Raw genomic sequence first — 16,835 nt, 5'->3', positions numbered from 1 at the left:
CCGTCTTGTCTGAAGAATCAGAACAGCTTAGGTGTTGCAGTTAAATAAACACTGAGCTAAAGGCTCAGCAGCAGGTTGGTGTGTAAAGTTTGCGTCAACCTTGGCATTTTGCGAAAGTAATGATTGCAGATCTTTTCATTCCACAGAAAATCAAAAGAAAAAGAAGAAAACATTACCAAAATGTGCATTGCCAAAAACTTTCCTCATGTACGTATATGTGCTATCAGGTCTGTGGGTATTTAAAAGCTTAACCTTGATTTATATTTATTCAAAATCAGAAAATCCCTAATTAATTAAGAAAACACTGAAGAGGTTTGTTTGATCCACTGTGCCCCACAAAGACCAAGAGCAGTAATAGACTTCACAGTTTTTATTTATTTATTGTCCTAACAAATTTAGCTTAAAAGGGGCAGTAGGCAGAATATTTTTGGCATCATTGGGCAAAAATTGCATAATAACATTTCAGCATATTGTAATTCAAGTGTTCTGAGAGATAACTAGACTTCTGCACCTCCTCATGGCCTCTTTGAGGCGAGAAATAGACATTACAGTAACAGAATATTGATTCATATTTGATCAGCGCTGCCTAGTTTGACCGGAGTTCGCAGTGATTGACAGCTGCTCAGAGACGGCAAGGCTCCAGCTCGGCTCTGATTGGTTGTTTTCCTCCGGTCTGTGAAATCTTGCAAATGCCATTAGGAGAAACGGAGGACAAAGAGGCACATGATTTTTTTTTTCAGATAACCTGTCTCATGCACTACTGTCAGGATATAGTGACCATTTTATAAAAATATGTTTTTTTTAAATCATATTTGCTCCAATTCTACCCACTGCTGCTTTAACAAAGGAGACTATTTAATTGAAGAGCATTAGTCAATGTAATCCTTACTGTCCTACAGTCATGAGCAGTGCATTTAGCCCTATTCTGGCTATGTCATTTATAATATATTCAATCCGTGAATATAATCATTTCGTGGATGAGAAATAAAGCTGATCGCTCTTAATGAAAACATAGGTGAACTGGAGTTTGGCCTTTTCAGCACTTTACTTTTAAAGTGCAAACCAGGATTAACATTAAAGAGAAAAAACCTTGCAGAAAGAGAAAACACAAGTTATACTTTTCATTTGAATCTCAAACAGTTCATTCATTCGGTGAATATTTTGTCATCTTCTCTCATGTGCCTCTGAGGAAGGCACATGAAAGTGCCTCTGATGTCAGAGAATGCTTTTATGTTGGGAACGGTTTCAATTCATTTCAGTGCAGGAAATGGGAGTTTTCACTTCAATGCTCTTGGGAACAGGCCCGTCAGGTTGATAACTGGTTACCACTTACTATTCCATATTTTAATTCCGGCTAATTTTGTGTCAATCCAACATGAATATTACTGTAATTGATTAATATGCTTATCCAGTTAATGCACTAACATGAGGGATTTACATAAGAGCAGCAGTTGATGTGTCCATGTGCCCAACTAACTACTGATATCATTTTTCATTCATGAGCTGAAAAATGAAGGAAATCCCATAAGAAGGTGGCAGAGGAAGCGGGGAGCGGTGAGCGAACAAGATGACAGCACTGCCACCTAGTGGACAAACATGTAATGCATCCTCCTGGTGGTGATTTGGTGCATGCAGTAACATAAGTTCATGTGAAGTTACCTCTCTGCTGAAGTGTTTTTGAGGCAGATAGAGATTGTATTAGTTAGAATTACCATTTATTGTGACCTGGTTATCCTTTCCAGCTGGAGACTATCCCAGCATGCACCGAGCATAAGGCGGGGTAGACACACATTCACACCTACATGCAATTTAGCCTTCCCAGGACACCTAACCTCAAAGGAAACACACTTGAACACTGGGAAAACATACAAACTGCACACAGAAAACATCATCAGTGCTGTAGTAAGTTGTCTTTTAGCAGTTTGAACCGTTACACTCAGTTCAGTGCAAAAATAAAGGCTCTCTGAAAAAGAAAAACTGGCATGGCCATTTTCAAAGGGGTCCCTTGACCTCTGACCTCAAGATATGTGAATGTTCTATGGGTACCCACGAGTCTCCCCTTTACAGAAATGCCCACTTTATGATAATCACATGCAGTTTTGGGCAAGTCAGTCAAGTCAGCACACTGACAGATGTTGTTGCCTGTTGGGCTGCAGTTTGCCATGTTATGATTTGAGCATATATTTTGTATGCTAAATGCAGTACCTGTGAGGGTTTCTGGACAATATTTGTCAGTGTTGTGTGTTGTTAATTGATTTCCAATAATAAATATATACATACATTTGCATAAAGCAGCATATTTGCCCACTCCCGTGTTGATAAGAATATTAAATACTTGACAAATCTCCCTTTAAGGTACATTTTGAAGAGATAAAAAATGTGCGATTAATCACGATTAATCATGTGATTAAATATTTGAATCGATTGACAGCCCTAGTTTGTACATGTCCGGAACACCTCTAAACTCTACACTACATTACATTTCCTTCAACAAGTAAGTTGTCCAAACCGGTTATCATGTAACTGAAACCTCCGGGCCAAAAACCTTTTGCCAAATGTCATTCCAGACCAGTCATCTTGTCTGCCTCGTCTTTGATACCATCTACTAGAAAAACAAACAAAAAGTAATCTTAGAAGTGACAGATTTTGCTTTCACTACACATCCTCTTACAAGTGTAGTTGTCAAGTTAGTTTCCTTTTCATGTCTATATTTCGTGACTTACACACAGCTTCTAACGTTAAATGTCAGAAAAGAAAGAAACAGAGATTGTATTCCTTTTTTTCTCGTTGTTTTTAATCTTTGAAGTCCTTGTCGTTTTTTTTTTTTTTACATCACCATCCATGGGAATTTGACACTTTCCATAGTGAGCAAGCATCCCAGAAACCCCATAGCCACCAAGACAAATACCATCACACAGTTTTCACTTTCACAAAGGGGGGAAAGGCTTACAGTGGGAGAGGGTGTGGGGGGGTGGACGAGAGGGTTTGGGGGGGGCATCAACAACCTCAGAACGGAAGTAAGGAAGCTCCTCTCAGCCCGCAGCACGTTGCGTACATACATATCACTCATATATCATTAGCATAATATGGCATAGAAAAAGCATCCAAGCTGACAGAGCGTTAAAGGAGTATAAGTGTGTGTTTTAGTGTGTGTGTGTGTACGTCGAGGAGGCATGGGACACGGCGAGAGGGAATGCCAGCGTTGACAGCTGGTTTTTAATGTCCGAGTCAATTCCTCAGGCGTGGGTGCTGCATCACAGCAACGGCTGTTTGGTGTGTGAGTGTGTGTGTGTGTGTGTGTGCTTTCAACTCAAATAGTTTCTTTTTTAGCAGCGGGGGGATTCAACTCAGCACAGGATTATGTAGGAATGGTGCAGAACTGTCACAGAATAATTATAAAAACGTGTGTGCGTGTGTGTGCGTGTGCGTGCGTGTAAAGCTGTGCTAATAGCACCAGGTTAGGAACGAGTTGCTAACGGCAACCTCCAATCTGACAAGCGTTGCCATGACAAACAAAAAGCAGAACCCAGTGTGAGAGTGGAAGGGGTCTGTCGCCTCGGCAACAGCCAGAAACAACGAAAGAGCCAGAGAGGGAGGGAGGGAGAGAGGGAGGGGAGGAATGAATGAAGTATAAAGACAAACTGAAAGGAAGGAGTGACGCGGAAAATACAAAAATACAAGGAGCATGCTATAACTCTCACGAGAGCTACGCTTGCTGCCAAATTGTGTTAGTGTTTGAGGACTCCACCTCCTGTCTCTTCACCCACATACTCTCCTGCCTAAAGTAATAGTGCAGTAGGAGGGAGGTGTAGATTGTGTCTTGAAGAAGAGAGGGCTAAGAGTGTCAATACAATGTTAATTAGGATGATGAAAAACAGGCAACAGTAGACTACTGTGAATGAAGGAGTCAAGACAGACAGGGTCAAATTCCTCACTCCTGACTTACAGAAAAGTTGTTGTGTGGTGCTCCTAAGTTGCCGTGGAGATTCCTATCTTGTCTCATCTTTAAATGCTCCAGAGACATGTGTCATCCCCCCGGCTTTGGATTCTTTCAAAACAGGCTACATATACCATTCGTAATGCAGACAGACTTTGCCTTCTATAGGCTTCCAGTTAGGTCAGAGGGGAGGAAGCTGGGGTTGAAAGCACAAACACAGAGGTGGTGTGGTTCGTATATCTACATTATATATGTACGTATGTGTGTGTGAGTGAGTCTGGGGCCAGTTGCATAACGTTAAAGGGGAACACCACCTGAATTAATAATTGTTGTAACATGTTATTTTCATGGCTGAGGAAAGTTCAATCAATATTAGTGAACATGAGCTACTCTCTCTCAAAGCCAGAGTCTCAATCTCTTGTGGATTCACAGAATTTTCTTTTTATACCAAAATGAGCTTTATTCTATTGTAGCGTTCTCAGTTGTGCAACAGAAAATGTACCCATATACTCAGACAGCCCGTTCGCGCAAAAAGGCGTATAAATGCCACGATACTGCGCAAGGCGTTTAGCGTGCAATATGTACGCCTTTCTTGATTTCTGTGTGTCTTTTGTACGCCGTGTATCCTGTACTGACTGCAATGTAAAAGCATCCGGTAAGAGTTAGTGACGTAGTATAAAAAGCAAGAAAGACCACTTATGGTGGCCCGGTGGTGGTGGAGGTTTATGGGTCCAACAAACCCCGGTCAACAACGGTTTGTGAGGTGTTTTCCAATGTTGTTTCCGTACATGTTTTCTTACTTATTTTAAGCCCAACCATGACGTTTTTCATTACCCTAAGTGGTTTTCTTGCCTGAACCTAAATTAGTGGTTTTCCTGCCTACACCTAACTGCGGACGTTTGTGTGGAGTACAAATGACACGCGAAAACATTAAGGCTACTCATGACACGCGGAATGTCCGTGTAATGTAGTGGTATTTGTACGCCTTCCTGTGAGACCGGGTTGACTCAGAACACTCCTCTGGGATCCCTACTCATTGTCTATGGAGCAAGCCCCACACCTTATACCCGATGACATCACACGTTTGAGTTTTAGCGCTCTAGTTCTTGGATTTGGGAGAGAGTTGTTCATGTTTACTAATATTTTTTGGACTGTCTTAGACCATAGGAATAACATGTATGAATTTTGAAAATGGGCGTAGTTCCCCTTTAAGTCTCGTAGCTAACTAAAGCTAACGCTAGCTCTTATGTGCTGGGATAGCGGTGTTAACCAGTTTGTTGACTATGCCGGAGACGGTCTTCATCATACTGGTCTAAAGCATACACCAGTCTTGATCTATATTTATGTAACTGGTCCCTAAGTCCATGTCAGGGTGAGCTTGTTGCTCCGTGTTGAGTCACGGTGGAAGAAAAAGGCTGCGGAGGGAGAAACGGTGACTGGTGGCCAAGGCCTCGTTGACATAAGAACTAACACAGGAAATCAGTTGCTTTGCTTAATGAAAACCAGATCATGCGAGAAAAAAAAAAAGGAAGGGAACAAGAACGTATGAGTGCTCAGCACGGCCCGGAGCAATGTCACGTCCACAACAGTAAGTAAGGAGTGCTATACGGGAGCCTGCTGTGCGTGTCCCATCCCTCACACATCAACACTAGTCAGAAGTACATCAGCTCATGTCTACGTTCAAGCGTAAATCAATAGTGCTCAGCCCTCAGGCACCTAGTTACAGACACTAAAAAGCAGTTTGACAACAAGTTTAAAAACTCTAAAACATTAGAACATTTCGAGCATTTTTCGTCTTTACGGGGTCTCTACCGGTAGAATAGGCCCCTACGAAAGCGCAAAATCTGGCACCTTTGAATCGGTTATTCCTGGCTATCTTACATCTTCTTCTTTTTTTTATCTTACATCCTTCACTTACCTCAATAACAATAACAAAAACAAGAAAATAATCAAACTATCAGTACAACTTCTGTGGGTTTAGGCACATAAAGAGTAGAAAAGAAAGAGGGGATTTCGATGAGTATAAAACAGTCACATTTGGAGGAGGAGGAGGAGGAGAAACATTCTGTATGTAAAATGCACTGGTTGGTGATGGGACGGTTAGCAATCAAAACCTTTTAAGGAGATTCATGATTTACAGGAATGCAAATGGAAAATATGTAGCTGCGTGGTGAATGGCACCTTCCCCGCACCTCTAAAAGTTCCCCAATAGGACGGCATTAAGAAACAATAAGGCAAGGAAAGGTTGAGTTTGAAGCGACAGCGAGTACAACTTTCTCTTTCCTCCATAAATCTTTCCTTCAATTCTCCCACTCAGAGATGAGGCATAAAGCTCCATTTACTACCTGCCAAAGCTCCTTCTGCTAAAAAAAGACTCACAAGCTCTAAGGCAGCTGCCAAATATGGAATATGTTTTTTTACTTATGTACCACAGGTGGGAAAACATGAGACGAGAGCCAGTGCAGCCAGAGTCTATAAAAGATTGCGGTGTTTTTGCAATTTTTCAAACCTCAAGGCCGTCCTCGTGGCGAATAATCAATTGGGTATTGATTGCAGCAGTGTGTGACAGATGGCGACATGAAGCAATTGAAATGCAACATAATACAAATCACAGACAGTCATCAGCTTGAAAGAAAGCAATTCAATAAACTGAGTCTGTTTCGATTTCAAGCGACCTACTGTTTGGCCTATTCATGGAAAGCAAGAACAGAAGATACTGGTTTTTGTACCGCCATTTAAACTACTCCCAAAATGAAAAGGAAGAAGTACAATGGACATCCTGCATGAAAATGTTCCTCTTCTCTAAGCTGTGTTAATTCAGTTTAGTCTCACTTGACCCCTCTATTAAAATAACAGAAAAACAAACATCAAAAGGATACATGGCAGGGAGAAAAGAACGGTATAAAAAAAATGAAATAATGCAGTCAAAAGTGCTCAAATAAGGAGTGTTTTCTCTTTTTTCATCATATGAGGCAGACCTTTTTTTGTTGTTTTTCTAACTGTGTCCTCTAGGATCGGGTTTTGGGGGAGGAGGAGGAGAGCGGGTACGTGAAAAGCGGCGAAGGAGGAGGTGAAAGATGGAGGCTGACGGATGGGCCTGGTCAGGTGCTGTGACATGTGTTCGGCTCCCGGTGTCGTGATGGGGCGTCTCGACCCCTCAGCTCCTGCTGGCCGTCCGTCCTCCGATCTCCGTTTCCTCCTTAGCGGCCGAGGGGCTGAGCTCTAACCCAGGCTGGTGATGTTGGCCCTGCCGCCCGGTGGCGCCACGATGCGCTGGGTGTTCCGGCGAGGAATGTTATCGTCAGTCTGAGCGCCTGTGAGATCAAAAGGAAAGTTGGCTATTCAAGGTTGTGTTTATACTTTGGGGGTAATGTACTTATTTATCCAACTGACTCATTGGACTTGGTCATACCAGGGATTGGCAGAGAAAGATTCTTTTGCATGTTGTTGCAATTAAAAGGCATAAATAAATAACTGTATTTATTATTACATAAATAAACAATTGGTCCGTGATATTGTTGGCTTAGAAGTGTTTAGTCAGTTTCACTACAATTTACACTTTTATTAACAAATAAGTGCGTAGTGTGGTAGACGAAAAGAGTGTGAAAAAGAGAGTTACAGGGGTGAAAAGGGTATTTCTTTCTTTCTTTATTTGTTCATTTGTTGCCTCAATGCAGAAAATGAGGAAAGGCACTTTTTAAAATTGAATTAAAATGTACTTAATTATTTTTTTTAGAGGGCGACCAGCGCCCACCAGAAGGTGGCGCCCTAGGCGACCACCTATATGGCCTATTCCTTAAACCGGCCCTGTATAAAACAGTTGGCTAAAACAATAGCTTCCTCAATTGTGGACTGTGATTTGCGACATGCACTTTAAAAGATCAACTCTATCAAAGAGGACCTGATTATGCTTTTCTACTTTTTCCCTTTCCTTTAGTGTGTTATATAGTGTTTTTGTGCATGTAAAAGGTCTGCAAAGTTATAAGCCCAAATTCCAGGCAGAACAGAAACACTGCTCCTGAACTGCCTGAAGCGCCTTGCTTGAAGTCTAGCCTTTTCTTCCGTAACATGGTGATGTCACCAAGTAACACATTTGCATAATACCTGCCTTGGGGCTGGTTTGGTGGTCCGAAAAAATGTTTCCACACTCCACACTTCCACACTTCCAAAAGAAACATCTGTAAAACTGCTGACAGGACATCTTGAATGTCACTTATTACTCTTTGTATTATGATTTTTTTTGTATCCATAAATGTTTAATAATAACTTTCCCAGAGCCTTGAAAAGCATTTTTTTGTGTTTGACCTAATCTCAATGGGCCAGGGAAGGAGAGAGAGAATCCATTTGTTTGACTCTGCACTTTATGCATCTGTGTGCAGTTTGAAGACATGCTGACCTCAGCTCAATTTATGGATGTTCATGGCATCAAGTAGCAGCACTACTCTAGAGTAGAGAAATGCAGCTTCTCCAATAGTGAAGATTTCATGCCTTTTTACTAAGTAGGCTCGTGCAAAACGGAGGTTTGTTATTCCCTCGTGTCTTTTCAACTTAACAAAAAGACACCATTATTATGGACTAATGTGTGCACTGACCGGATAGGCTGAAACCAGACTGGTGCAGGTTACGGACGGGCTGGTTGGGCTGCTTGGCAGGTGAGGTCTTGGCTGAGGAGGCAGGAGTCATGGTTTTAGGGGTGACTGACACTTCGCAGACCGGACCGTCATACAGTCCTCTGGGAACACCCCTCAGCTCAGCCAGCTGCATTTTAAAAAAAGGAGACAGACACAACAGTCATGGCAGTGAAAAGGAACAAGGAAATATTCCAACCTCCTAACAGGGATGCAGGCACATTATGGGCCAATCTGCAATGAGCTGCGTCATCCCTCCAGCTTTCCACAAAACAATCATTATATTCCTGGGTGTGTGGAGCCTTTCTCCAACAACAACAACCTCACTAGTTTGTACAAAGTAGACAAGTGGCTGTTTAATGCATTGCCAATATCCAATCAGCTAAAATGATTAAACACAGATACTTGCAGGGGAAAAAAAGCAGTGTTGTACCCTGCTGCGAGCTTTTATCCTCTTGTACACGTAGTCAGGGAAAGGTTTGCGGGCGACGAAGCGTCCCGAGCCCTCAGTGGTGTGGAGGGTCCCTTCCTCCAAGACGATCTTGCCCTGGCTGATCACCACCAGAGGCCCGCCGCGCACCTCTGTGCCTTCAAAGATGTTGTACTCGACGGTCTGTAGAGGAGAGCGAGGATATAAAAAGAAATGAAAAGGAAAGTTAAGTATGCTGCAGATTCACAGGACTGACTGAAAACCTGTTCACACACGATGGCATCAATTATCTAAGTAAGTCAGGGGTTTTGTGTTCGAACATCGGTCTCCCACAGAGAAAATCCCATGTCGACTCTGTTCACACATCACAGCGCATGTACCTTTCCCTGATAGACATTTTAAAGTCACCGTGGGTGGCAGCACTGCTGGGTGACAGCAGCCGAGTTGGGAAAAGGAGGACAACACAGAACAGAAGTGTTCTGCTTTCTCGCACAGAAGTGCCTAAATTATGGATTTTAATGAAATTCATTTTTTCTATTTGAAATAAAATGTATTCTCTTGGCTGGATGTTTTTTGTGAACACGCCAAAAATGTTCTCATTGTACCCTATCAGTCGCCCCAGTGGTGGGACTGTTAATGTTTAATTGAGGCTTACTCTTTAAACTGATTGGTGTATCTCAACATCAGTCAACATATGAATAGCTGTGGTTCTGACAAGCAAAAACAAGCTGTCAAGTGTGCTTGTAACCCCTCATTATGTGTTGTTACGGACGTCCAAGTAATATGAACGCATCAAAAAGTTTTGGATGTGTCCCATTCTACTGCACCTAACGGGAGAAGAGGCTGTTGTTTATTGATTATGATATCACTTTTATGATAATCACATGCAGTTTTGTGGCAAGTCATAGTCAAGTCTGCACACTGACATTTGCGATTAATCACGATTAACTATAGAAAATCATGCGATTAATCCCAACTAAATATTGAAACGATTGACAGCCCTAATATAAACGCATCACAGAAAGACCTTCAAAGCAGAGACACAATGATTCATCTTCTCCAGATGATTTTCCCACCATCATAAGGATGATGTCACCTCATGCTGTATCTGGGAATGTCGCGGCTTTTATTCACAGATTTATGAAAATCTCACTCTCTGGAAACTCGCCCGGGCGATGTTGATGGACCTCCAGTTTGTCTTCACACATGATGCCACCGTGTAAAATTGGCGGAATGTTTATGGATTAAAGTGCACTTGTGAAAGGAGCGTAACTGATTTCACTCGGAACATAGTTGAAAGCGTTCCCTCCGGTTTCTAATGCTAATAAAGAAAGCAAAGCTAATCGTGGGGGGGGGGGGGGGGCTGGAGAGGGGGGACAACTGATGTGGTGCAGAGGCCTCAGCTCTCAGGCCGGAGGACAAAGAAGAAGAAGAAGAAGAAGTGGGGTTGTCTGAGTGGTTTGGGTGTTTGGGTGTGTGTGGACGAGGTGGGTGGGGAGGTTGCTGTGTGACGAATTTGGAAGCTGCTGTATGACTGCTCTCTCTCCTAAAAGCTACCGGAGCTAAGGCTGAGGTCATGGCAATCTGGTGGACTCTAAAAGGCCTGAAATGAGATCACCAGTAGGCTGAACTATCCTGTGACACACACACACACACACACAGAGACACACAGTCATGCATGCACACTCCAAATGAGCAGTTTCTCCCATGAACATTAGTCCGTCATTTTTCTGACCAAGCGGAATTAAAAGAAACCAAAGAACATGACGAGCTTAAGCAAACCGATTCCAAGAACATGCACAGTAATAGTCTCTATGTCTCTCTTCCACACACTCATACACACACACAGATACATACACAGTGATCCGCCTGCTAACAATCAGAAAGTGTTCCAGCTCTCTGGCACATTTCATGGATGACATCACTCCCTTGACGCTGTGTGAGGCCCACACCCTGTTCAACAGTCAAACGACTATCCGACAAAACGCGGACTAATAAACCAGACGCTCCGGCTGTCATCAATTACATTAAGTGAATTGTTATTGTTAGGGCTGTCAATTGATTAAAACATAATCGTGATTAATCACATGATTGTCCATAGTTATTTTTTATCTGTTCAAAATGTACCTTAAAAGGGAGATTTGTCAAGTATTTAATACTCTTATCAACATGGGAGTGGGCAAATATGCTTGTGTTATGCAAATGTATGTATATATTCATTATTGGAAATCAATCAACAACACAAAACAATGACAAATATTGTCCAGAAAACCTCACAGGTACTGCATTTAGCATTAAAAATATGCTCAAATCATAACATGGCAAACTGCAGCCCAACAGGCGACAACAGCTGTCAGTGTGTCAGTGTGCTGACTTGACTATGACTTGACCCAAAATTGCATGTGATTATCATAAAGTGGGCATGTCTGTAAAGGGGAGACTCGTGGGTACCCATAGAACCCATTTTCATTCACATATCTTGAGGTCAGAGGTCAAGGGACCCCTTTGAAAAGGGCCATGCCAGTTTTTCCTCGCCATATGATTGATGATTCATATGAGATTTAAAAAGATTTACTTTTGATTGTTGCAAAAACATATAATTTATTGTTATTGTTAATCATTGTTCTGCACTTCTGCATAAAAAGTATCATGCTTGCGAAGGCGCTACTCATCCGTGCAAGTCCAGACTAGTCTGAAGACTTGAGAGAAAAACAAAGTTTTCTTGAAGAATTCAAGGTAACACACGGTGAGTAAGTGATATACAAATAATCATTTTGGGGGCGAAATATTCCTGTAAATGTGCTTCCTCATTTAAATCCTGTTTTGTGAAGTATTTTAAGCTCCGTCTCTGCATGAAAGGTGTAAATGAAGTTACTATTATTATTTTCATATCAGCTACTCACCCATTCTTAGAGCTATTACTGTCTGCATTTACAACACCAGTAACCTGAGTATCCTTTAACAGAATCTTAAAGCCACGAAAATGTCCAAACGTCTGGCTTTAACATTTGACGTTAAGAGCCCCTCGCTGTTATCGAGGTGTAAATATGATCAGTTATGAAGTTATGAGTGGTAGCTTGTACCGAGATGTGGCTCTTGGCAGAGATGATCTTTGTGACGTCCGGGTCCCACAGCACCAGGTCGGCGTCTGAACCCACGGCGATACGACCCTTGCGGGGGTACAGGTTGAAGATCTTGGCGGCGTTGGTGCTGGTCACGGCCACAAACTGGTTTTCGTCCATCTTACCCGTCACCTGAAATGAATCAGAGCTGAGAGTGAGAATAGTACAAGACTCACTGTCCTACTTTCATTTGGTCTCGCTGGTCCTGATCCTCTCTGTGCATATTCCTTCATTCCTTTTTTTTATCCTGCATGTTTATTCATCATTCGTGCTCAGTGTGGACTACTGTGTGTTTTAATGTTACATTCATTTGCTTATGTGTGTTGTTATGATGGATGTTTCCTCCCTCTTGCCTGTGTTCTGCTACTGGTGCATGTGTATCGTCAAGTTGCTAAACAGACGTATCAATCGGATTATTTTATGCATTAACAGTCCACTCAATTGATTTTACAGAAAATATCTTATATCATGATACAGTCACATATAATGTGATAGAGGATTTTATCCTTATTTCATGCCCTTAGCTTACTAAAGTATGTGTCACAAAACATAATATTGCAATATTTTCTTACACCCCTACTACAGTATATGCCTTATTTCAAAATATACGTACCACACACTTGTCCCAGATGATGGACATCCTCTCCTCAGTACCAATGACGCCTTCAGGAATCAAGCTGAAGTCGTCTTTGCCCACGGCACGCTGCGCAGTGTTAAAGGGACAGTGTGCGCTTCCTGTCACCTGCAGGTCACCACTATACAGAAGGTCAAGGTGTAGAAAGATTGTGTTAATTGCTGAGAAAGTGAAGTTGGTTGTAACACAAAGTCCAGCTGGGCATTAGGATATTTTCTCCCAGCAAGTCCAGTTTGAATGTTTTGATCAGCCTCTTACCAGGAGAGCAGGGAGTTGAGATAGTCTGGTGTGGTCGGGTCGGGGCTCAGGGGAGGGGATGTGACGAAGGCGGCCGCCTTGGCCCAGTTCTTGCTCCAATAGTGAGAGCCGTCTGTTCCCAGGCTCGCGGTGATTGGCTCTCCGTAGACCACAGTGCCTGAAAGTGCAATCCCACTTATAACACCAGATAAAACGCTCCTGGAGTTTGTTTCAAGCATGTCAAGTGGACTGTTGCAATGTTTACTGTTTGTACTCCATTGTGTCTGTTTTCTGTAAAACTGACTGCATGAATACACTTGATTGGAGCTGAGCATTTAAGTAGGGGGGTTTCTAGTCCAAAACCTAAATCGAATTGTGGAAACCCACAAATGAAGTATTTATGTCAGTGTTAGTGGGGTAGACTGAGGTTTTGTTTTATGTCCCGTCTCTGTGGTTACTAGTTTTGGAAAAAAGTAATTTAAAGAGATAGTTGTGGGGTTGTATGAGGTACTTATCCATAGTCAGTGTATCACGTACAGTAGATGGCGGTCGGCACCAGACTCCTTTGACAATACAGGAGTTTTACCTCGCAGAACACAGGAGATTCTGGTCTACCGCTGCCTCGATCGGTTAGTTAGTTTGTGTTATTGTGTGACTTTGGTTAGTTCGTATTCACCAAAGTCACATAACACAAACTAACCAACCGATGGAGGCAGCGGTAGACCAGCCAGTTCTGTGTTCTGTGAGGTAAAATTAATGTTTTTGTCAAAGGAGTCTGGTGGCTTTGAAGAGAGCATAGCTTTGCTCCCGTGCTGGTACTCCTGTCTGTTTCGTCAAACTAGGGGTGTGCCGATAGCCATCTATTGTAGGTAGTACACCGACTATGGATAAATACCTCATACAACCCCACTTCTGATAAACCAAACTATCCCTTTAAAATTGTGACAAACTGTGCAGGAAATGTCCATTTAATTAGCGCAAGATCAGATGAACAGTATATTAGACTATTAGAGTCTCACCCTTCTTCCTAGCCTGGGCGATGACATCAGCAGCACTCTTGCTCATCACCTTGGTAATATAGAGAGGGCAGTTGGTTTGATTGGCCACCGTCACAGAGCGGTTTACAGCCTCCGCCTCCACCTGGAGAAGAGAGGAAACAACAGAAAGAGGAGCGATGAGTTAGTTTGACCTTCTTCTTCTTCCACACTACGCTACTTCATGCTTTTCTCTCTACTGACCAGCACATGTCCATCATTTCCCTATTTGTAAAATTGAAAAGCTAAGCTAAGCGGCTGCAGACAGTAGCTTTCGCTACAGATACAAGAATGGTAACAATCTTTTCAATAGATTCTCTCTGCAATAAAGCTAAGAAGCATTTTCCAAAAATGTCGAACTGTTCCTTTAAGCTTGTTGATGCTTTAATGTCCTAAAAAATCTGTTTTCCATCCATAGCCACAAAAATAAGGTAAAACACTTAGGAGGCGATTTGTTTCGACAAGTGAGGTGGCAGGATTGTGACATTTCAATGACGAACACTGACAAAATGTTCCAACTGTGGATTCTTCCTTCTTTTGGCATTTTGGGGTGTCCTTTTTCTCTCTTTCTCTTTCTGTCTGAGGTTTTTAATAACCATTCTATAAATCCAGATTTGATTAATCTGAGCAGGAATGGCATTGCCATAGCAACTTCCTGCAGGCCAGTGAGAAATCATCAGTGTTTTCGTCACAAGGGGACAGGGTTCACGTCCCCACCAATATATGAAAAATGGAAATTTGTATCCCCCAATATTTGTAATGTGAAGGAAAGCTCATTTTCAAAATGATTTGCCCGTGCCTTAGGAATTAGATAAGGAGAAAAACAGAAGTTTTAACATTAAACCCAGCTGCCATAAGTCATACTTCCAATTTCAATCTCTGCTTTGTTCCCACATCTGGATCTTCACGGGTAACAACAATGATTCATGGAAAGGATGTGCTCTTATCTGTAATGCCTCTGGGGCTCCCACATGAAACATGTGAAGGTGAATCTGAAGAGGATGTTTAAGTATCTGCCAAGGCAGCGAGACACCCACGGCTTCGACGTAAAACTGTCAAACAACGCAACACCAACAGCTGTGAAGACTGGAAAGGTCAAATCCTCTTGCAGACTTCTGCAAATACAACTCGGAAATGAACCGACTTCCCAAAGTCAAACTAGCTTTTCACCCGAAACCCAGACAGGTCAGTCAGTCAGTGTCCACAGTGTTGAAACGGTGTCTTACCTCCTCAGGGCGGCTCAACGCGTGTCCCTCAGGCCCAGTGATCCCCTGCTCCAGGATCTTTACCTGCTCCTACAAACAAACCACAGTGGAAAAGGGAGATGTTGAGTCATGTGCAGGTGCACGCTTGTTCCACACAACCAGCCCTGGCAGTGAACGTGTTTGCGACGAGCAGCGCCTTGAGACAGCTTAGAGAAGCTCAGGGCTTCATTTTCCATTTGATGCCAATTTTAAAAAGGCAACATCCAGCAGAAAATCACGATTCATGTCCTCATCCCGGCTCTTATACTGGAGTGAAACGGCATACCTCAGCTACGATGTCTCCATTCTCAGCGTGCACCTGGGCGATGGCTCCCAGATCGCGGATGACGCTGAACACCTCATACACCTGCAGCAAAGAGCGAGACTCGGTTATGATCTCTGATGCACACAATGTCACACACCAACTGAAATCATCATTGGTAAAAAAATACTCTTTTGAATACTTGGGAGTCCAGCTTAACCATTATGTCAAAACGCATATAACGTGGGTTTTAATCATAAAAGAATATTGGGTAACACTTCATTTTACAGGTCCGCAAATTTCATGGTTATTAGGTGATAATTAGCAAGTAACCTATTTGAAATGTCTTTGGAATTACTGCCAAATTAGCCCATTATTTACCTCAATTTATTGAAAATTACTTTATTACAAACATGTTTTAATAATTATATTTAGCTATTTTCCAATAGCTGGTAATTTTTTAATACATTTTCAGGAAAAGAATACTAAGTTAATGGATATGTTTTATTTATAATAAATAAATACATAATTAGCAAATAAATTATTTGTAAACCTCCCTGAATCATTAAATCTATCTAATCTCATATCTATCTATCTCTATCTCATCTAGCTCATTACATCAGCTACCAGGTTACATTTGTGTAGACAATAAGCCACATAATGGTGAGATTTGTGCCTGATCAGAAGTGTCTTCTATTAGTTTTGGTTTTCCACCTTCGATGAACAGCAGCGCACAGCCGCTTCTCAAGCCTAAGGGTCCTATTTTAACGATTTTAGCATATAATTATTAAATAATGTTTATAATAAAGTTATTTTCAATAGATTTTGAGGTAAATATTGAGGTAATTTGGCAGTAATTCCCTGTTTTTCTCTTTGCATGTGATATTTAGCCATGCTAGGGATGGCAATGTCAGTCTGACGTTTGTGGGTGTTCAGTGAAATGTCTTGGAAACTATTGATCATAATCACACCTGCTATATTTACAGTAATGCTCCAATTATATAACTTTACATGTACTGTAGCAGATGAGATGTTAAGCCCCCCAAAATGATGTTAATCAGTATACTTTTGTGGTGAAATGAAACACAGACACTGATTTCCACTCGGTATGCAATTGCAACGCGATAACTTCGACGAACTGAAGGGGAAACTGACGCGTCGTCAGTGAGTCATCACCTCCCGGATGCCGAACGTGCAACAATAAAAGAGACGCCAAAATTTGACACGAGAGAGAAACTCCTTCCTCACACAGGTGCAAAAAAAGACCAACACATATCTGTTTCAAAACAGCTTTCAAGTGGGATTGA

General features: G+C 42.0%; 1 protein-coding gene across 3 annotated transcripts in view; it reads right to left on the bottom strand.

Annotated features, from left to right (window-relative positions):
* Window positions 1–3,147: 3,147 nt before the first annotated feature.
* Window positions 3,148–16,835, bottom strand: part of dpysl2b (dihydropyrimidinase like 2b) — a 35,163-nt gene continuing 21,475 nt past the window's right edge. For all 3 annotated transcript variants that reach the window (XM_074618638.1, XM_074618639.1, XM_074618640.1), the window contains exons 6-14: window positions 15,553–15,633; window positions 15,249–15,317; window positions 14,008–14,128; window positions 13,010–13,166; window positions 12,731–12,872; window positions 12,079–12,249; window positions 8,999–9,178; window positions 8,530–8,695; window positions 3,148–7,251 (exon numbers count right to left, since the gene is read on the bottom strand). In XM_074618638.1, the coding sequence (XP_074474739.1) occupies window positions 7,160–7,251; window positions 8,530–8,695; window positions 8,999–9,178; window positions 12,079–12,249; window positions 12,731–12,872; window positions 13,010–13,166; window positions 14,008–14,128; window positions 15,249–15,317; window positions 15,553–15,633 (1,179 nt within the window). In that variant the 3' untranslated portion in view covers window positions 3,148–7,159. The remainder of the gene's footprint in view (window positions 7,252–8,529; window positions 8,696–8,998; window positions 9,179–12,078; window positions 12,250–12,730; window positions 12,873–13,009; window positions 13,167–14,007; window positions 14,129–15,248; window positions 15,318–15,552; window positions 15,634–16,835) is intronic.

This window comes from Sebastes fasciatus, chromosome 19, assembly GCF_043250625.1.
Source record: "Sebastes fasciatus isolate fSebFas1 chromosome 19, fSebFas1.pri, whole genome shotgun sequence".
Taxonomy (NCBI): domain Eukaryota; kingdom Metazoa; phylum Chordata; class Actinopteri; order Perciformes; family Sebastidae; genus Sebastes; species Sebastes fasciatus.
Note: the sequence above shows the minus strand (reverse complement) of the source record. Positions and strands in the feature narration are given on the sequence as shown.